At 45.9% G+C, this 21,238-nt stretch overlaps 1 protein-coding gene across 1 annotated transcript; it reads left to right on the top strand.

Moving 5' to 3' along the window:
• The first annotated feature begins 1,080 nt into the window (after positions 1–1,080).
• Positions 1,081–19,193, top strand: smad6b (SMAD family member 6b). Its single transcript, XM_068739042.1, has 4 exons — positions 1,081–1,882; positions 4,585–4,641; positions 5,261–5,338; positions 18,389–19,193. Exons 1-4 carry the CDS (start codon positions 1,081–1,083, stop codon positions 18,928–18,930), a joined length of 1,479 nt encoding a protein of 492 aa, XP_068595143.1. The 3' UTR covers positions 18,931–19,193.
• The last annotated feature ends 2,045 nt before the right edge of the window (positions 19,194–21,238 follow it).

Here is a 21,238-nt window from a genome sequence, read left to right on the forward strand (position 1 = left end):
GGAAAGGGTGCATCTATATCATGTAACTTTCAATTAACCACTGACTATATTTCTGCACCTCCATGACACAACAATAATTAACTCAGACTTTCCAGCAACGAAATAAAAAAAAAACGCTCTGAATAAAAGTTCATTTTGTGTTTTATTCTCATAACAGTAGAATAAGTTCTAGTAACTTTAAACTTAAAAATCAGAGGTGGCTGTTTCGCCTTTAAGAGTTAAGAAACTTGAAACCTTGTTTGCGCAACAATCAGTGCAGCTCACAGCCGCCAAAGTGTCTAGACCAGCACATGATGGTAGTCAGCCAATGGCTCCACCGCTCTCCTCGGGGGCCCCGTGTGTGCGTGTGCGTGTGCGAGAGAGAGAGATTGAGGGAGAGGGAGGGAGAAGCGAGCAAAGAAAGGCATCGGATCCGCAGCTTGGTTTGGAGCGCAGTACAGAAGCAGGAGCGCGGCTCTGCCCCGGATTGATCCTCCTCCATGCAGCCTCATTTCATTTTGCATGGATGTTGTGTCTGACCTGTGAAGGGAAGAAGTGCCTGCATGTCCAGAAGACAACAAAAGATCCACGTTTCTTTCCTGGGATTAAACCGTCTCATGCGCCTCAACGCGCCGGTGTAGAAAGTCGAGTTAAAAGTCCGAAAGTGTTCCAGCCCTCGAGCTGCCGGTTTGCATCGAAGGCTTTGGATTATGTTATGAGCTATATTGTATTATGTAATTACGCTATCATGTATTCTCCTTTTTGTTTTTTAGTTATTCGTTTGTAATTAGTATCAGTTAGATCAAAATCCCTCCGCGAGCCCGGATAAACAGTCATTATTTTCACTTTATTCGACTGAATTTTTTTTTATTTGATCGGAATGCTGCAGCGCGTTTATTGCGCGTCTTTGTTGTTCGACGCAACACAATCGTCTTTAGTCTAATGTTGCTGTTTGGACACCAATGCGCGTCAGCTGGCTGTGCATGCGCTGCACGGCAGTTCACAGACATTAATGTTTTGCAACGACCGTAGGAGTGTTTGTCAAATTCGGGCACCCGCACAATAATAGAACCCCCCCCTTATAGATTTTCAAGTTGTCGTATGTTCAGGACGAAACGCTCAGGTCTTGTGCGGCGACTCTGGAGAAGTCGTTTGATCCCAGTTACAGAAGGGGAAGATGGAAATGGCAAAACTAGTGAGGGCTGTGGGGACGATCTACTCGCAATCAACCCAGAGAAGATTCCCAAAACGGAGCTCAGACCGATGACCCCGATCGGGTCTCTTGGAGGGGACACCGGCGGGGGGTGCGCCCGCAGCCCCGTGGAGAGCAGCGGCGTTGGGGTCACGTCGGACCAAGATGGGGGCGCGATGTGCGTCCAGGAGCAGAGCAGCCCCCGCTCCGTACAGGACCCAGAATGCAGGACAGTGACGTGCTGCTTATTTAAAGACCGGGACCACGCCGAGCTTAGAGGTCCAGAGCCGGATCAGGGTCCCGGAGATCCGGGCTCGTCGTGCCACTTCGCGCTCAGGAACCTTGCGCCGCGGGATAGCGGCGGTCCTGACGCGCAGGAGGCGATGCCGCGCGCGGTGTTGGAGCAAGAACTGAAATCAGCCGCGCACTCGCTGTTGAAAAGACTCAAGGAAAAGGCGCTGGATACCTTATTGGAGGCGGTGGAGTCCAAAGGAGGGATGCCGAGCGACTGCGTCATGATCTCCCGGACGGAGCTGAGGCTGGGGGGGCACGTGGCCTCCCCACAGCTGCTTGTGTGTAAACTGTACCGCTGGACCGACCTCCAGCACCCCGCGCAGCTCAAACCGCTCTGTGAGTGTAAGAGCTTCTGGGCCCTGGACAGTCCAGCAGTTTGCTGCAACCCCCATCACTACAGCCGGCTCTGTGGGCCAGGTAAGGGCACCTTCCAGGCCTGTTGAGAGGATTCCTTTGTGTTCCGTTCACCTGGCGGGGGCCGGACCCTCGTGGGGTCTGTGCCACCTATTCGTTTTCCAGGATGCTGCCGTTATTGATTTTGTCTCGAACCACTGTTTATAGACAATTTTTGTCTATTATATCATCTTTACTTCTGGAAAAACAAATACAAAGCAGTTCTTGACAATTAGGTCCAAGATAGTATCTCACTTCTTTAGACTGTAAAAAGTACAAGGGCCTTGAAATATGATCAGAAAAGCATTCCCTGTTTTGTTTGCCTCTTATTGTCTGGCCTTCTTTCACACATGGAGATAGCGAAAGGCTGACTGTTTGATTAAATAGTTAATTATTACTTCAGTCATGCTTATGGGCAAGGTGAACAACAATAAAAACCCTATGAGCGCCGGGGTATGAGCTGAGCTAGCCGTGTGCCAATAGTTTGGAGTTGGTTTCCTGGTTGGTCAGTTTGATGTTATTAATGTCATCTTTATTGAATCAAGTATATCTCCAAAAACGACAAAATGAATAAAAAAAAAAAATGTAATCATGCAAATCATTTTATGATCTTAAAATAGTTGACAAGCGAGTTGAATTTGTTGAATCAGTTTGATGCTGCACAAGAACACTAGCCTGTGGAAAAAGTTTGCATCTGGTTCCGTAGGTCATTTTGGCTGCCGTTGATTGGAGAGGCTTGATTTGTGATGGCATAAAAAACTAGAACAGAACCCCCCCCCCCTGACCTGTGTTGAACATTACTTTTCTGGATGGGGGGACAGGCCTTGATCGCTGGGCCACTCGACCCCACTGACCCGATGACAAGGCGCGGTATCATGTGTAAAGATGCAAGCGTCAGTATTTCTGTCTTCTCCCTGGCACAGGAGGTGGATTTTCCACAACATCGATGTTTACTAGCGCCAGCTGGCTGTGAAAGGCCCTTCGAAGTCGCAAGTCCAACAATATCAGGATTCATAGCGTGCAAATGTGGGGAAACTGATGTCCCGCCAGACTGTCTGACTTGATAAGAGCTGATTGGATGGAGCGCCGTGTTCACTGATAAACAGCATTTGTTGGTTTCACTCGATCCTGTTAGAGGAAGACTCTTGTCTCTGCTGAGCTCGGCGTTAGGCTATGTGCTGTGAATGTCTCTCCATTAAAACGAGCACGATGAATTGCAAGGCGAGGGAGAGGGGCACATAGCTCTTATTGAGACTAGGCTCCTGGTAGACATAGCTCGCATTCTCTCATGCGTGGACCGATAAAGCTGGTATTTCTTTCATGCTATTCAAGTCGGAGTGGGGGGGGACTTTGAAGGGATCCCTGTATGAAGTATAAGTATTTTAAAACGGGTTCATACACAGTGCAGAAGTACATGAGGGTAAAATTCAAGTTTCATTTGAAACTGATTTTAGTTGAAAAATATTTTCATTCTCAGCGAATCCACCGCAACCCCCCCCCCCCCCCCCCAAATACAGCGTGATTTTTAGAACGGTGTGAAAACGCACCGCTGACATGGTTTCTTTTTCTGAAAAACTTAATAGAGAATAAAGTAGTGTGTAATGCGCGGTAGAGATCTTGGACTGAAGTGGACTAATACTTGTTCATTTTGCCAGACATTATACTTTTCCAATGAGATCAGTTTCAAGCTGCGCTTTAAAAGCCCTTTTGTCCTAAGGAGGGTCCCCTCATGCTATTTAGGTGAAGGAGTGGTGATAATATACAGTTTGCATACTACTGGCGCCAGACTGACTAGCTGTGTATCTGAGTGACTGAGTTCAGATCCCAGCAATTACTGCCGCCTCTCTTAAAGGACCCGCTGCTATTATGCTTTTCTCCTTCCTCTCTTCCCTGAAGGCGAGGTCGCAGTGCGCTCACAAAGTTTTTTTCCCCCCTTTGTGCCTTCCTTTTTGTGCACGTTTTTCTCTTCATTTCTCCACTTTTTATTGAATAGAATTGAGGTCTCTGGACACAGTGAAGTTAAAAAGCAGAGATTTACTGCGATTCATAAACTTCCAACCGAAAGTTAGAGGCAGTCTCTGTGGCCGTTGTTTTTACGGCTCTTGCAGTTGAATAGTTGCAAGTCTTGGGAACAGAAACAAATGCCGCTTTTTCTGTTGGCTTTTAAATGAGCTTTAAAGAAAATGTGAATTTTCAGCACACACACAAAGAGTTAACACCTAACCTGATGCCATCTTTGAAACTGAAAATATTCCAGCAGTTGAGTTCTTCACTGAAACCGTCACGATGCGTTGCATTAGCGTGCTTATTTAGGTTTATTGAACAAGTTCTCATTCCTAAAAGCTCTTCACACAAATATGTCTTGGACAACGTTCCATTAGCTTTGACTTGTTGCAATGTGAAAGAGTAAATTTACTAAAATATCTGGATTTGTTAAGAGAGTAGATTATAAGATATGTGTTATGTACTTATAAGTATGTTACTGAAAACATTGTCTCAGAGGCTTTTCTCTGATTAAAACACATTTGCTTTCTTATTATATAGTAATCCACATATCCAAATGTTTTTTTTAATAAACATTGCACAGTTCTTTGTCTCCAGAAAAGCTGATTCGGTCTTAAATTGCACGGAGTGACTTCCTTACGTTTATGACTTCATGGCAGGGTTTATGTTTTATCTTTCTTTTTGGACTATCAGGTTTTTGACATCACTGTTCTGTGTTGCAGAATCACCCCCACCTCCTTATTCAAGGCTTTCCCCAAATGAAGAACACAAGCCACTGGGTAAGTGATGCATGCAGAGATGATGTCTGTACCGTGTTCTGAGTTATGCTTTTTATTGGGTCCATTGTTGGTGATCATCTGAACTCTGATGTTATTTTTCATTATTGTAAAACTAGTAAATGAGTTGTTGTTGTCCTGTTACTGTTTAATGCATTTTAAACAGACAGTAAGCAGCAATGGCATCGTCTGTATTTCGTCTCGGGTCAATGTTAAGAGACAAACATTTAAAAAGCAAGATGGAGAAATGTAATTACAGTAATTGGACAAAGTAGCTGACAAACTGCAGGGTAGCTTTAAAATGAGACCCAGGCCAGCCTGCAGGGTAATGTGAGGAAGCCAGCCATAGTCAGTGTGGTGATTCTGCAGTGTGGGGCTGCTGGGACTCTAGAATCTGGATGCTTTCTGGAGACAGTCGGGGTTTCTGGCCGCAATTTGGGGGAAGTTGTCAGGTGAGGTCTTTCAGTGGAGTTGTCAGAGTCAGGTTATCCGTGACGAGATGACTCCCAAGGTGGCGTAAAGTGCTTTGAATTTAGAATATAATCGTCTGGCTCTGATGATGCAACTAGTGGTTGTTGTGAAATGGAGATTAAACGGCAGTAATCTGTTTTATTCTCCACAGATCTGTCAGACTCCACATTGTCTTACACTGAAACTGAGGCAGCCGGCTCACCAAACATCACACCAGGGGATTTCTCAGGTGGGTGTGTGTGTGTCTCCAACTGTCTGTCTGTCTGTCTGCCTCTAAATAAGGAGTTTGTGTCTCAAGGGCCTCACCTTGATTTAAAAATGTAATTAATCATGAATTTATTAGTTTTTTTCCTGTTTGAGTTTATATAATAATAGTGGGGACATGTTTTTTTTTTGGTGGAGAAGGAAACACTGAACGTTTGGAAGATCACATTCTCCAGGGCCTGACATAAAATTAAACTTTGGTTGCAGCTTGTAATTATTAAATCAGATTCCTTACATACTATATATACACTGAAATGCATCTTTTGATCTGGCATCCAATGCATGTGTAAGACGGCGTCTGAATAAGTTGGGCCGTTTCAGTTACACATTAACCAGCGAGAACAAAGAGTGAGAGTATTACCATAGAAACATCATTTAAACAAGAACCTCCACTTAATGGGTCTTGTTGAAGTATTGGATTTAGTCGTTTGACTCAGGATGGATGAGAAGCTCCTTTCCTTTCAGGGATAAATCAAATTGAGAATTTGACTAATAAGACAAAGCAAATAAGACGCATTGATTTGTAAATGGGATCTGAAGCGTCTCACCAGTTTTGCATGTGGTTGCATGTCTGTGTCTTTGTTGATTCATCCATGTCTTACTAGTTTAATTTCTTATGCGTGTCGCTTTAGACCAGAATAATAAAATCACAGTAACAATTTCAGAGCTTTCTTGAATGCGTTCAGAGTTGTGTCACCTTGTTGGTGGCTTTGAAATGGTTAATGTAAGCCTGAAAAAAAGAAAAAAGGGGGATGCCTTTCATTCACAAACGTTATAGTTTGTCATTCTGCTCTGCATAATTATTGAGTATATCTGAACGACACAAAGTTACGAGGGTTGCTTCATTTTGATGTTGCACTTTATTCCGTCTCATTAAGGGCCATTGCTAACGGCCGGGGCTTTAATGATAAAGGTTTCATTGTGAGCGCTGCAGAGGTGCGGCGGGGCGTGTGTTGGCCACAGAGGCGGACTCCCCTCCTCTGTTTTTCTTTCAGAAATATTTGAGTGGGATCAAACTGTAATAAGATCCAAGCTCACTCTGAAACACACACACACAAGCTTGCATTGTCGTGCACATGCATGTGCACAGACACTCACATTTACAACTCTATCTGGGCTGCAGGGAGGGGTGGGTTCAGGGAAATGGAGTAGCTCCTGTGAATGGGGCCACACCAAAGGAAGCAAGTAGAAACAGTCTTATCCTCTGATTTGAAATGCAACACTGCTTCGTCGTGGCGGGGACTAAGCGTCGTCTCCCCCCCCACACACACACAAGCCCACAGCCAGCATGCACACAGTCGTGTGGATGGGAGTCCAAGCCTTCATCTTGGGTCTTGCAGGGAACATCGATTCCTGCTAAACAGTTTGCCGTGGAAATTGAGCAGTTAACATGGCTACTTGGCAGTGAAGTATTCAGTCAGAAAGAGCCCTGTTCTTCCCGGTACACATGCTGTCACCACCTCAGCATGGCCCGGCGACACTCCCTGAGTCAACAAATGAGGGGCTTGTCAGAGCGCGCACCACAATTCCTTAGAGACTGTGGTGAGCAGGGAGGATCCAGACATGCAAAGCTTTGGTTTCATCCCACTGTGTTGATGCATGTGCAGGTCACGACAGATCACTTTTCTATTGGCCGCGCCACACTCGGGTTCTTGACCAGTGCTCTATGGGGTCTTTGCTTTCTGTGCTGCGAGATCATGTGTGCAGCCAGTTTTGTTTCATTTGAAACAGTATCCCGTTGTGAGAGAAATAAATGGTTCTGTCTTGTCCGTGAAACAGATTACAAGTTAGTCAGCGTATAGTCCCGGACAGGACAGAGACCCTAAAGGCCTCTTAAGTTGCTTTCACGCCAGAGCTGAAAAAGGATCTAAAGTGCAACCTAAGGTCGTTTTCACACATGACCGAGCGGACTCGGTTTGATTTGTGAAGCTGAAAGAGGCAACATTATTTCATTTATCATTTAACATAACCCTGGCTGTGCCGCAGTGCAGGAGAAAGACGACCCTAGCTGGCTCACTGGGATCAGAGCGGACCCAGCTCTTCCAGTCTACATGGTATACCTTAGTGCTCAGTGTGTGTGTGTGTGTGTGTGTTGTGTGTGTGTGTGTGTGATGGACTGTGTCTCTGCTGGTGCTGCCCTCCCAGTCGTCCCTCACACCTGTTTCCTCACTCCCTGGGCCTTGTCGCGTGGGCATCAGACTGAAGCCCTTTGAGCCAGATCTCATTGCTTCCTGTATGACTGTCTGAGTGGGTGTGTCCCCCCCCCCCCCCCTCCTACGCTTTGACTTTATTATGTCAGTCACACTTCCATTGGGCTTTTTCAGCCAGCTCAGACACCCTGCTGCCGTTGCTTTCAACCATAACATTTGGCTCGGGTGCCGTCCTGACTCCGTCATCAGGAAGTGCGTCCTCAATCACTAAGTGGGGTTTGTGTGCGTGTCACACGCTCATGTTGGTGTGAGTTGAAATCACTCATGAATGGAGGAGATGGAACTTTGGTAGCTCCCAGTGTTCTCCTGGATCATTGTGTGAAGCATGTGCTGATCTATTTTTGCTCCAACCACTTCCTGGTCAGCGTTCTGAATCCCTAACCCTCGGTGCTTTCTGAGGGAGAAACACCCCCCCCCCCCCAGAGTAGCTGCCGTGGAAAGGTATTAAACTATCACGCAGAATCTCACCTCTAATTGCTTCCTGGAACTAATTTTTTTTACTTGTCTTGCTGTAAAGAACGCCGATCACGACGGCTGCTTCTTGTGTTGATTTCACAGCAACCTCGGGCCAGCAGCATGTTAAGGAAATCCTGACTTCCTAATTAGTTTGTTATTTCAAAACTCTTGCAGTGTGGAACCAGTTTAAGGGAGTGTCATGCAGAGGGATTCGAGTCGCAGCTAAAATTATTTCTGTTTTTGCATTTTCCTCCTTTCGCTCCTTGTCTCGAGATGGAAGAACGTCAGATTAGGCGATGCAGAAAGACGCAAGGTTGTTGGATGTGGATTACACAGAACATTGTTGGGCTCACTGGAGGAAGGATGTCATCTGCTGGGAGTCGGGGGGTGGGGGGCACTCAGGAATCATTTTCTCCTCTGTCTGCCTGCCTGTCTCAAGAGGAAAAGCCAGCGCTGTCTCGCTGGATGTCTCAACAGCAGACAGGCACTGTGTAAGGTCCGCTCTGGTATTGACTGATTCTCCCAGGCAGTTAGAAGATAAATGGAAAGGGCCTCATGTGAGTCGCACAGAATATTACTGGAGGGAATGGTAGTACTTAACACACAGCTGCCGGGACCACAAAAAAGCATTCCAAGTCCTTTCTTTCATACACTTTTATGCCTATATTTCTTCCTTGGTGTCCTCATACAAGTCCAGAAGAATATATTAACATGCAAGAGGAAGGCAAATTAAACTGTGCAGTCGGTTCTATTCACCGCCTGCCTGCCTTTTGTCAGGACGAGGCCAGCACCAAGCTATTCCCTCCGTCTCCGGTGAGACAGTGGAAATGTATAGAATAATTAAGATGGCCTAATCAACTCATGTTGCGCCTCACTTGATTAGAGCAGCTCAGACTAGATGGGACTTGTTGATCTGACGGATGGAGCATTTTATTCCGGTACAGCGAGCAGCTAATTAAAGGTTGTATCTTCTGAACACACCTGGAAAGATAGCTTTCACCTCTATTATGGTTTGCACTTTTGCTCAGTGTTTCCACGTCGCAGTATCTTTGCAGTGGCCTCGTTGTTTTTTGGGCGACTTCTTTCTCTCCCATGCTTTCGCGATGATGTAGCGGTAGCACACCGGCTCTGCAGTGCTCAAACCAGAGGTATGGTCTGATAGAGTGACAACTATATCAGCATGCCAGCAATGTCCCCCTCCCCAACTCGAGGCCTGATCCCTCTGCTCAGTCCCAGAGACCCCATATGATGCAGCTTCACCCATGCAGCCTCAGGTTTCCACCACAGGCCTGAGCATTCCCATCTCCTGGCTGTCCACCCTCCCTCAGGAGCCTCAATACTCCAGGATACGGGATGTGGAAATAATGTGACTTGAGTGCTTCCACCCGGCCTCCCGAAATCAGGTTTTGCGGATTGTTTATTTGAGGGGAAGGAGGCCTCAGACAAACATCCTGTTTTAAAAGGCTGCCTGGGTTTTGCAGTGCTGGGTGGTGAATTGTCCCTTTGACAGAGGGGCGGGGGGGGGGGGGCAGAGGAATGTTGAAGAGAAGACCATCACCTTCGGGGACATGAAGGGGCTCTCCTTATCCATTTGTCATGTCCAGTTTGCCTGTTTTAAGCCGGGGGTGGAGGGTTGTAGCTACACGTCTTGCGCTCCATTATCTCTGTTGTGGTGAGGGGGGCCTGTACCCACAGCCCCTCGTCTCAAGTATCCGTTCTTGTCCTGGGAGGCTGGCTTCCGTTTCCCTTTACGTAACACACAAACACAGAAAAAGAGCCATTGATAAGAGCGATAAGGCCATTTTTCATTTTCCCTTTCTCAGCATTGTTAGACTGTGTTGTGCCAGAAATGTACTTTAAACTTTTTTATCCCTGGGCGTATGACATTAGTGATCCTTAAAGTCATCCACAGTCCGAGTAATCCTATATTAATATAAGTTGGCGGTTGTAACTACAGTATGAATTCAGTGTAGTTTTTTTTTGTGTCCCATCAAGATGAAGGTTTCTGGCCATCTTCATCGGCAACCCTTTTCGCAGCTTTAATTATTTTAATTTTTTTCAAGGTTAAATGATGTGCGCCGAGTTATGATTAACGGCTTTTATCATCAGAAATGATCTAACAGAGAAATAAGAAGCTGTCTGTGAAAACCGAGTCAGAAGTTAGCACTTCTTATCAAGTTAACTTGTCTTAGATCAGGGGGGGAGTGTGTCTTGCATTTTACGTACAAAGGGTACACAGGTCCTCGATACAGTGATGTAATGTGACCTCTAATGTGCAGACTGAAAGCTATGATAATCCAAAGCAGTCCATGGAGAGCCCATTTTATATGCCAGTAGAAATGAATCTGCTGATTTGAGTATTTGTCTCCACTTGGCAAGCCAGGATGTCGTTTCTGGGCCTTTAGCTGTACTTCTGAAGGGTCCACAATAAAGATGAGTGATGCGACTAGAACATAGAGTGACTCTATGCAAGTCACTCTATGTTCTAGTCTCTTCTGAAAATAAGTGTTAACGACTGCCGTTCCCATCCTTCCTCCATGCTGTGCTCAACTGGGATAACATTGACCATCTTTCATTTTAAGGTTCACCACACAGATAGACAGTCTACAGAATTAACCCATCCTAAAAGGGTTCGCCCCATATTCTCCCTTAGTCAACAAAGCCATTGAGCTAATCTTGTCGTGTGCTCGGCGAGGGCTGCTTATTACCGTCTCCTCTTCCTTCACGCCGCAGCGCTGCACCGGCCTCAACCAATAGCGCCATTCATTCAGCGTAGGGCACGGGGTTACAGCAACAAATAAAGAGTGTGCAATGCCATTAAAAATGTAAGGAATGTCCAACTGTTGGTTTAGTGTTTTAGTATGCCTCCTCTCAAGGCTGAGAAGGAGAACAATGCTCCATTTGAGCTGACCGCTGTAAATGCACGAGCCTTGCAATGCCTGGCCAGCAGTCGCGGAGGTGGCGCCAGTTGTGGATGCTGTTTTTATTTTCTGACCATTTTACCTACAATTATAAATCCAGACACTGGCCTTGGCCGGCTGTGATTCAGACCTGTGGTTTGATTGCTGGCAAAAATAGATTTAAGATTTTTATTCCCCCCCCCCCCCACCACCACCACCACCACCTTCCTCCCCAGTGGAGCATTGACAGTTGTGCCTGAACCTATGGCTGGTCAGTATTTTTAAAACTCAGAATAGCCAACACATTCTTTGAGCACTCCAGAATGCGCTGTGTGGATTAACTGTTGGGGCCTGTGTCGCTCGACATCTCTGCGCGAGCCTTTTACTGCCAGAGGGGAAGGAGAGGAACTCTTTGTTCATGAGAGAGTAGTACACTCCCAAATTTCAAGGCCTTGTCAGATTTTTCTGTGCTCTTCATGTGTAAAAAAACTGAGAGACAAGGACTAGATCAAGCTGCATCTTCATTCCATTCTCTTGGCCAAGACATAATGTGGAGCTTTTGATCCTGTTGCTCTGAGATTAAGCCTTTTTTAATCTGTCTTTATTTTTGATGGTCTAGCAAACACACAGGATAATATGTTGTCTACAATGTCTTCAAAATCCTAAACATGTACAGGTATGTGCAATGATAACATAATTTAATGAGGCAGATTCCACATGGAGGTTAAGGTTCGTCAGTCAGTGACACACGAGTCCTTGAAATGCCTTATACCCAAATTTTGATATTCAAGGTCAAAATATATCTTTAAATGTCGGGACTTTGATGAGATGTTTTCCATTTTATCAGGGCCAGATGAATTAGCGTGTCTGTTTTGTGTCAGCCGACAATCTGTAACTGTGACTATTTCCTTGAATATGTATCATTTGTGTGAAGAGAAAAGGAAGCTCAGGAAGCTAATCAGCAGGCGCACCCATGAGAACGTTCAATGAGAGGATCTCGAGAGCAAAAATGATTGTGGCTGACTTGAGACTTGATGTGAGGCACAATGTGAACATCCCAAAATGTCCAGCTTCAAAATGATGAGTTAAAAAGCAATACATTCCCACATTAAATCCTAATGGCAGTAAAATGCAGGTGGGTGCAAAGGGAAGGGACGAGTTCGGCAGCCATGTGGTTAAAAGTTCACGATCGCTGTTCTTTGCTTACCGTATTTTGATGCAATAATGTTATTATTATCTTACTGTCAAATTATGTTTAAATTTTTAAACCTGTGTGTACGTTCAGTCGTACTGTCACATGTGACGGGACGGTTTGGATTAGGGGTCTGGTTGTAGCCCCCCCCCTCTTTCCCTCTCTGTCACTGCCAGCACATAATTGACTTAATGAAATCCTGCTATTCCCTTTAGCTTTAGGATTCTTTGCAGATGTTAACAGGGGAGGACTTTGAATTATTGGAAATGTTCACTCCTGCATTTTTAAGGAATATCTTGCGTATTATGAACGGGGCGGACTTGTTGGAGGTAAGGGGGGGGGGGGGGGGGCAATATCCTCCTCGTTTGGGAGTGCGTGAATACCTACGTGGGAGCAGTGTGTGTTACAACCCAGCAAGTGTTGTGACTGAAACAGAAACTCTGGTACCACATGATCCTGACAGAACAGATTCTCCTCACCGACTCGGAGCCACCGGGCCAATCGATAGGAAGCCGTTGTTTGGACGGCAAACCCTGTCCGTCATAGCTGGCCCACCTCCCAGCCCGGCGGAAACCAAATACCCTTAAATTAGTCAGACTAATAGAGCTCATAATCATAAAGTTCTTTATTATTGTTCATCGGAAACTTCCAACATAGCTACAGTTTATAGTCCAAAGTCCTCATATAAAATATGGTTCAAGCAAAGGATTTATAACACATGGCCGGGCACTCAAAGGGTTAATGATTTGGTGAGAATACACCAAAACAAAACTCTCAAAGGAAAGAAATCAGCTGTCTTGCTGCCCCGCCCCCCTAACCAGAGTAGGATGTAAGGAGGTGCGGGGAGGGGCATTCAGGAATGTGCGGGGTCTCCTCTACTCAAACTCTCTAACCTTCTTGGCTCAAACCTCCCTCACACGCACGCACGCACACACACACACGTCATATGAGGAGGTGAAAGGGCACAGCCACCCAGTAGGATGTTCCTTGACGGTTTTGCTCTCTCAGACTTTGCTACCGGTAGATTTACATTTACAAACTTCCTCACCGTTTTCGCAGCGCTTTTACAAGCCCTGACGGGCTCTCCCGAGCTTCGTTTACACCGCCGCCGTAATTTGGGCTCTATGTCGCTGGCACGTCTCACAGCGTTGGAGGAAACTCAGAGGAAATGAGCAGCACAAAGCGCCATCTCCCTCGAACCACTGGTATCTTACTCACGCACCCAGGCATCTCCTCGGTATTAGACGCTTTAGCTTCCTGTTCTTTTTACACCCTCTTGTTTGTTTATTGATTTTAATGTATGGATTGTGTTATTTAGCCGCTATCAAGCATTCAGCACTTTTCCTCCCTCATGGGGTCATCTCGAAACAGAAACAGAGGGAAAGTGCAGAGGAAGTGGATGACAATGTAAAGCGTTCCCATTGTGACCAGCCAGTCTTGGTGGCTGGATTCAGTTTCCCTGGCTCCAACAGCGTTTTTCTCCCGGCACGTAGCACTCTCCCTCTCTTTCTATCTTTCCCTTCCCATCGCGTGCTCTCTCTCAGCATGGAAAGGCCAGACCTCAGGGAGAAAAATCCATAGACATATAATTGCAGCTGCAGTTAGTGTGTCTGTCTGATAAAGCTGACTTTGATGGCAGTGATAGCCCAGACGCCAGCCTAAATTTGGCCTGTCCAGGGGGTTACGTCCTATAGGAACCAATGTGTAGAGAACTTCAGCTGCATTCTGGACAAAGGAAAGCTCTCACTTTCGTTTGTTTTAGTAAGTTCTTGGTATCTTTATACACCAACCATGTAAAAAAGTAAAAGTTAATTGGAGTTTGTTTATTTTTAATCCGTAAATGGAGTTTTCAATGAAAAAAGAAAAAAAGAAAACATCCTGACCTCATTCTAGATCAGATCCAGAATGACATTCTACATGATAGTTCATATCGGACCCCTTTATGACTGTGATTACTGGTGAGTGACTTGAATGCATATTTTACAAGATGGAATTTTTTTAAATTTTTTTTACAAAAACCCTCCATTATAAGTAAATGAGAAAATCTGGATTTTTTTTGTATCCAGAAGCGTATCCGGATGCTCTCAAAATGTATTACATCTGTTAGACCAAGACCCATCTTCAGATTAAAAATAAATAAATCGGGAAGATCCCACCAGCAGTTTTTCCGTAATCTGATAAAAAAACACCATCAAAAACACAACAAGAAGTAATTTGCTCTGAAATGTCACACACAGAACCACACTGCCCCCCCCCCCCCCCTCCCCCAGCCCGTCAGTTTATTGGTCCAGTCTAATAGCTGGAGAGGAATCTAATCCTTGGCACATGATGACAGACTGCTATCCCCCCTCCCCTCTTCGCTGCTTTCCTCTCGGCCACACTATTTAAAGTGACTGTCATTTTTTTCCTCTTCTGCAACATTTTGGGGGAGTGAGTTCATCTCTGCTCCCCACTTTGGATTAGGAGTTGATGGACTATAAAGGAGGTGGCCCCCGGAGCTCGGTGGGGAGATGTTAGCACGGAGGGGAAGCTGTTGTTTGTCTGCCTGTCCCTGACACTCGCCCTCCCATTCATCTCACTCCAAGGCTGCAGAGCTGTGTTTACCCCGGGGCAGCTCTTTTCTGTTTCTCCCTCTGCCCTTTCTTCCCTCCTCCTTTTCATGCTGTCTTTAAAAGCATCACTGAATGATCATCAAGGATTGCCATTGAAACGTTCAAGCCTTTTTTTCGGGTACTTAGTAGTAATTATCCAAACTCTCACTCGAGTGCAAGGAACTCACGGCAGGGCGTTTTGCTTTTTTCCCATATGTAAACCAGTGGAAAGGGACTGGGCAAGTTTTGTTTAATGGGATGTTGGTCTTTCATCAGGAAAAGAAAGTGTGTCCCTATCATCTTTCGTTCCGGACTAATTGGCCATTGAAGAGTGGCAGATTTCAATGTCAGGGTTGATAGTGAATGTTTGTGATAGAAAAAAATGTCTTTAGACGTTAATGGTACTGAAAGAGTTAATGGAATACTACAACTAATTTCACTTCAGCAAAAGATATCCCTTTATTAGTCCCACAATGGGCAAATTCCATTTCCTTCATGCTCATCTTTTCCGACAGGCCACAGGGAAGCAGAAAATAAATCAGCATGGCTTTCATGGAGATGATGTCTTGTTGTGGAAATCAAGTTCTGCAAACATGAAGTTTGTGCAGATGGATGCATCGCCGGCTAATTTTAAATCACTAAAAGTTTGAGTGTGCATCTTTTATTTTGAGTCTTGTAATATTTACTTTTTTCTTAACTCTTAAGGGGAAACCAAACGGAGACTGCCCTTATCGTTTTGCCAGAACTCTGCTACTGTGTTATTTCATGCGTTTTCTGTTGACCAAAAGCAAACATCTTCCACGTCTCCGCTTCGCTTTTTTTGACAGTAGCACTTTGAGCCCTGTTGTCTTCAGAATCAAAGTTGACTAGCTTCCCGTTTAGAGCTTCGCCCCTACCTGCAGGAAGTGGAGGTGCTGCAGCCATACAGTGGGCTGCATGACTCTGAGACTGACACTAAGAGGAGAGGCTTCTGAGAATAAAATAACAATAATAACATTTGCTACTATTCTAATGGGTAAACGAAGCGGTTAAAAGGTGGCGGGGTTAAATGGATGCAGAGCACCAGTAATTGCTCCCAGCCCCCTCGCGTCGCCACCCAGTCCCTCTGAAAGCCCAACGCGGAGTCTGACGGGGTCGGATCTCTGCTGTGGTGCGATGAATACAAGACACGCCCCACTCTTCAAAGCCATTCATGTCTGACTTTTAGGTTTGGTCGATATCTGCATAAGTTCTGTGGCACACACACATAATGACCTCCGCCAAGGAGGCTAACTCAGATTTATTTGAGAGCGATCTTGATACCCGTCTGGATACAAAAAAATAACACAAATCCGGATATTCCCATTTACTTATACCGGTAATTGGGGCCTTTTCAAAAAACTCATGCTCTCAGTGTTTTTCTAGTTAAACCTGGCATCATGCTCTTTTGTAATTTTTTTTTAAATCAGTTTAGAACAGGCAGATAAACACTGACACAAAGTGCAAACCTCACTGAAGAAACTAGAAACGAGGCCTCATTCAAATTGTGAGGATTTGAAGATATGATCAGAAAGGTAGCCTGAGCTCTGGAATGTCTGTGGTTGCTATGGTGATATTGTCCAAACAGTCTGCTGATTGGTGATAGCTCTGTTAAAAGATATCCTAATGAGTTCTTCTCTCAGCGCCTTCACCCTAAGCACCCCCACCCAGCCAAAACACACAAGTTCATGAGCAAAAACACAAACATGCTGCCCATCGCAGCACATGCACACACTCACACACACACACACACTCACAGGAAAAGGCCTGGCTTGTGGTGCGCTTAATGTCTTCCCTCAGGCTCAGAACATCTGATACATTTCCAACCTTTGTCCTGCTCATTCCTCTTCCCGGTCCTCACAGCCTCACTGGCTGCCTCAGTCCTTGCTTCGCGTGAATTCTGGACACCTCATTGTTTTTGCTGTATTCTTCACATCTAAAAAGGAGGAGACGGTAGCCATTTGGTCTTCTGTGATGGTGTGCACGGATTCAAAGTGAGTTTCCCCTGTCTGACGTATGGACTTCATTTGATTTGAGACAATAAAGGACCATAAACAAGTTGGGGCCAAGTTCTTTGTGTGGCCGAGCCGTGCTGCAGAAAAAGCTGAGCTCAGAGTGGAGGAGCTGGAGTGTGGAATTCACTAATGGCACATGCATGTTGGGGCCCCTGAAGAGAGGGGGTCATTTCAGCCATCAGTGTGTGCGCAAACACACAGAGAGCCTGTCTGCAGCTTCCCTCAACCCCCACACATCCCTTCTCACTCGCTCACTCTTTTCTCCCCCCCCCCCCTCCACGACGGGGAGAGAGCCTTGAACCAGCAGGCGTTTTGTCTGTGCACGTCTAGTCAACGTCTTTGCTAATCTTTGAATAAACTTTACTAGTGCGGGTCACTCAGCAGAGTGGTGTAGTCCGGTGGAGAAGTGAGGGAGGCTTTCTGTTGCTGCGTTGGGTCTGCGATGCTCCACCTTAGAGGCGCTTGTTAATGGGACGGGCGGTCATTAAGCCCTGAGAGCAGAGAGACTGAAAGGAATGGGGCCACAGGCCCAGGTTTTAAATCCTCTGTGCCAATAGATTCTCTGAAGCAAAATAATGGCATCACTCTGTGTGTGAGTTAATGGGAGCTGATAGCATGAAGGCTGGAGGGTCAGCGGGTCACGGGCTTGTGCTAAGTTGTCAGGGAGCTGAATGCCATCCCTGGGCCCACAGCAGGGGGCAGAGCTAGGTGGAGGGGGGGACGGGGGACGGGACCCCCTGCCTGGCTCTGTCCCATCAGCCCCCCACTCTAGTGGAATGTGAAGAAGATGAGGAAAGGGGAGAAAGAGGCACCATAATTTCCCCAAAGGTTGTGGGTGAAGAGACTCCACCAGCCTTTGTCCTCTCACTGTACCACGAGCGTCGTGCACAATATAAATGTGTGAGAGCAGTGGACAGTGTGGATCGAGAGTAACACGCAGAGCCGTGTGTCCGTTCTGTGTGGTGAAGACAGAAGTCTACCTCGGGAGCCGTAACTCACTGTGGAGTGCAGGGGCCTGTCACCGAGGGTCGTTCACGGGCTGCAGCCGTGAAAACTGGATTAACAAGCTGATTTACTGGACAGAACTGTCGAGGAATGAGAGTCCAACCGGATGGAAAATGATTCGATCTGTGACGTGCGCAAGCAAAACGCAAAAGAGTGGTTTGCAGAGTTCTCATCCCAACCCCCCGACGCACTGCTGCATATTTGCTCGAAACATTAAGCGCCGTCATAAATTCATTTGAGTTGATATCTCTTTTTAAAGTGCGTCTCCAGCGACTCGTGTAGGGACAGTCGCCGTTTAGCTTTCGCAGTGTCCTCTTGAGGCATGAAAGGAAACTACAGGGCTTCAATTTGACTGACCTCTCTCCACTCTCCACCCCCAGGATATGTATAGTAGTGTGTGTGTGTGTGTGTGTGTGTGTGTGCTTGTTGGACGGATGTGCATGCAGTGGTATTTATACAAGGCTTAGATTTCAATACAGTGCCTCCTTCAGTATTTATAGTGTGGCCATCTGCTCTGAACAATAAAAAAGAGATAGTCAATCCCTTAAAACTTTAGCCTTCCTTTTTTACTGGGCCTGTTTGCTTTTGTTTCTGTTTTGTTTAATGGTTCTGTTTCTGTCTCTTCCAGATACCAGTATGTCACCTGATGCCCCTAAGCAGAGCCACTGGTGCAACGTGGCATACTGGGAGCACCGCACACGCGTGGGTCGCCTCTACACAGTGTACGAGCGCTCCGTGAGCATCTTTTACGATCTACCTCAGGGCACGGGCTTCTGCCTGGGCCAGCTCCACCTGGAACACCGCAGCAGCACCGTTCAGCGGACACGAGGCAAAATCGGATACGGAATCCTCCTCAGCAAAGAGCCAGATGGCGTTTGGGCGTACAACCGCAGCGATCACCCCATATTTGTCAACTCCCCAACTCTGGACGTTCCCAACAGCAGAACTTTGGTGGTGCGAAAGGTGATGCCAGGCTTTTCCATCAAGGTGTTTGATTATGATCACTCGTGCCTCCTGAGACATGCCACAGAGGCCGACCTCCTGGATGGACCCTACGACCCCAACAGCGTGCGGATCAGCTTTGCTAAGGGCTGGGGCCCATGTTACTCAAGACAGTTCATCACCTCCTGCCCCTGCTGGCTGGAGATCCTCCTCAACAACCACAGATAACACAGATGGACCCCACAAACTATCCCAAATATCATCTACCTAGATTTAATATAAAGTTTTATATATTATATGAAATATATATTATACTTGTAAATACGGAGACATTTTTACATTGTAATTATTTATGTATGGTGCAATGTGTATATGGACAAGAGGAAAAAAATGGAAAATGCACTTTGGCTTATATATTATATATATATATTATATATAATAAAGAATATTTCAATGCCAATTTGAGAAATTATACAGCAAAATTAGGAGGAGTCTGGATTTGGTGTATAGTTTTCTTATACGATTAATATCCAGACAAAAAGCTAACACCATTCACACATTGATAATAAAGTATTCGCATTATAATTCTCTTTATTTGGTCTGTATCATTATATCTTTTCTTTACAACACAATTGCTCATTTGTTTTCATGGTCTCATATCAAATGCATTGATATCCATGTACCGTCGTCTCGGTCGACCTCTAGCCCTGTTCCCTGGCAGTTCCGTCCTCATAATCAGACATGATTATACCTACCCTGTTAGAGTTCAAACACAAACATATCGGAGACGCACCAATGAATGAATACAATTTATTCTGGTTCAGTTTTCAACGAGACAGACAAAGGACAATATTTCAAAGGCTTTGTAACCTTAGGGGTTGGATTGAAGCAAATACCTATTTGGAACTTGCCCCTTTTTCTCCTATTTAGTAGGCATCAATGTTACGGCAATCCAAATTTTTAGGAATTCATTATATTCCGGTACTATTCAGGAATAACCTGCATGTCCTTGTGGTTGGGCTTCACATTTTAGACAAGGGTTAGTTTCTTCTTTGCGTTCACATGTGTCAAATGATCAGAGGTGTAATTTCACTCCGTTTTAGTTTTTCAGAATGGTCACAGTGAAGAGTAATGTAGCAATACTGGCTGTCGGGGGGGGGGGGGGGGGGTGTAATATTGAGGATATTTATGTTTCATTTGCCTCATTCATAACCGGACTTCGAACAAAAAGCTAATTCAGCTTATCCACATGTCCTTGAGGTCCCGTGGAGCCACGGTGATGAGGTCCGTGAGGAGTTGGTCTAGTTGAGGACAGTTTAGGAGGAAATGATGAAACCGCTCGGCCTCAGTAATTGTGATCCTTTTAAAGGTGTTTCCATTTCATTTACTCCACAGTGGCTCGTGGTGGCCGGCCTCAGGTCTCCGCAGCCATCTTGTCTCACAGTGAACGCTGTTAGAGCTGACCAGGGATGCAGCGCCCTGAAACCGCCACAGTGATACTGGAATGTATGCAGCGAAACCAGAAGGATTTTACAAGCCTACTGGAATCTTCAAAAGCTACAGCCAAGGTGGATGTGGTTTAGCTGGCTTCCTTCGTAATTGCTGGTGCTGGGGTTGTCAGATTGGCTGTGGTAGTTCTGAGGAGGGGAGGGGGCAGAGGCTTCTGCCAACATTCAGCAAAAGAGCCATTCACTAACACTCTGGTTTAATGAGTGCCGAACGGTGCAGTTACACGGATGTGCATTTTTAATTGGGATCTGTAAGACATGAAACCGTTGAATGGACTTTTTGAAGTTCGAGAACAATGTGCTGACCAGAGAGACGCATTTAATAGTTTTTTTTTCTCTAATAAAAGGTAGTGTTATGTGTTGTTGCATGCAGCATCGCTGGTCTTCCCCTCCATGGACGCTCAGACAGCCTTCCCCAGGCCTGCTGTCTGTCTGGAGCCAAGACTTCAAACATCAGAGAGGAGTGGCTCGTCTCCGCTCACTTCCCTACAACTGGGAGCCATTATCCTGGTCCTTTGTGTCTCTGTTATGGGAAAAGGACCCACATCACCACTGGAGAGGATCTGGCAGTCAATTATATGGGGTGGTGAGGAGTCTAAGACACATAGTGGGTAGATTACACAAGCCACCGCAGAGGGTGTGAGAGGCGGCCTAACGAGACCGAACTGGGAAGAGTCCAATCGACGACACGCATCTACCGAGGCTGCTTCTCCGCTCCGCTCCAGAGCTGGAATAGTTGTGGCAGAAAGACTTTTAATGCTGGCAAGATGAAGGAGGAAAAGGCAAGGCCATGTGAGCCGCTTTTGTGTGCTCCATGAGCTCAGGAATGGTATTGATTAACAGGCTGTAGCCCTCAATCGTTTTCCCGAGCAGCCTGTGTTTCCCTGAAAACCCAGTCGCCATCGTGTTCCGCTGTTGTGTGTTACTCTAAGCTGTACTTCCAGCATTGCATTAATTAGAAATGGATGTTAGAGAGAAAACAACAGTTAGTTGAACACCTCTGTGTGCGGATGCAGGAATGCTGCGCG

Source organism: Brachionichthys hirsutus, chromosome 5, assembly GCF_040956055.1.
Source record: "Brachionichthys hirsutus isolate HB-005 chromosome 5, CSIRO-AGI_Bhir_v1, whole genome shotgun sequence".
Lineage (NCBI taxonomy): Eukaryota > Metazoa > Chordata > Actinopteri > Lophiiformes > Brachionichthyidae > Brachionichthys > Brachionichthys hirsutus.

Bases quoted from the DNA above. Each gene is read 5' to 3' on its own strand.
- smad6b (XM_068739042.1), top strand. From the start codon at position 1,081: ATGTTCAGGACGAAACGCTCAGGTCTTGTGCGGCGACTCTGGAGAAGT. The intron at 4,642-5,260 runs GTAAGTGATGCA...TATTCTCCACAG, and splicing joins TGAAGAACACAAGCCACTGG to ATCTGTCAGACTCCACATTG. The intron at 5,339-18,388 runs GTGGGTGTGTGT...TGTCTCTTCCAG, and splicing joins CACACCAGGGGATTTCTCAG to ATACCAGTATGTCACCTGAT.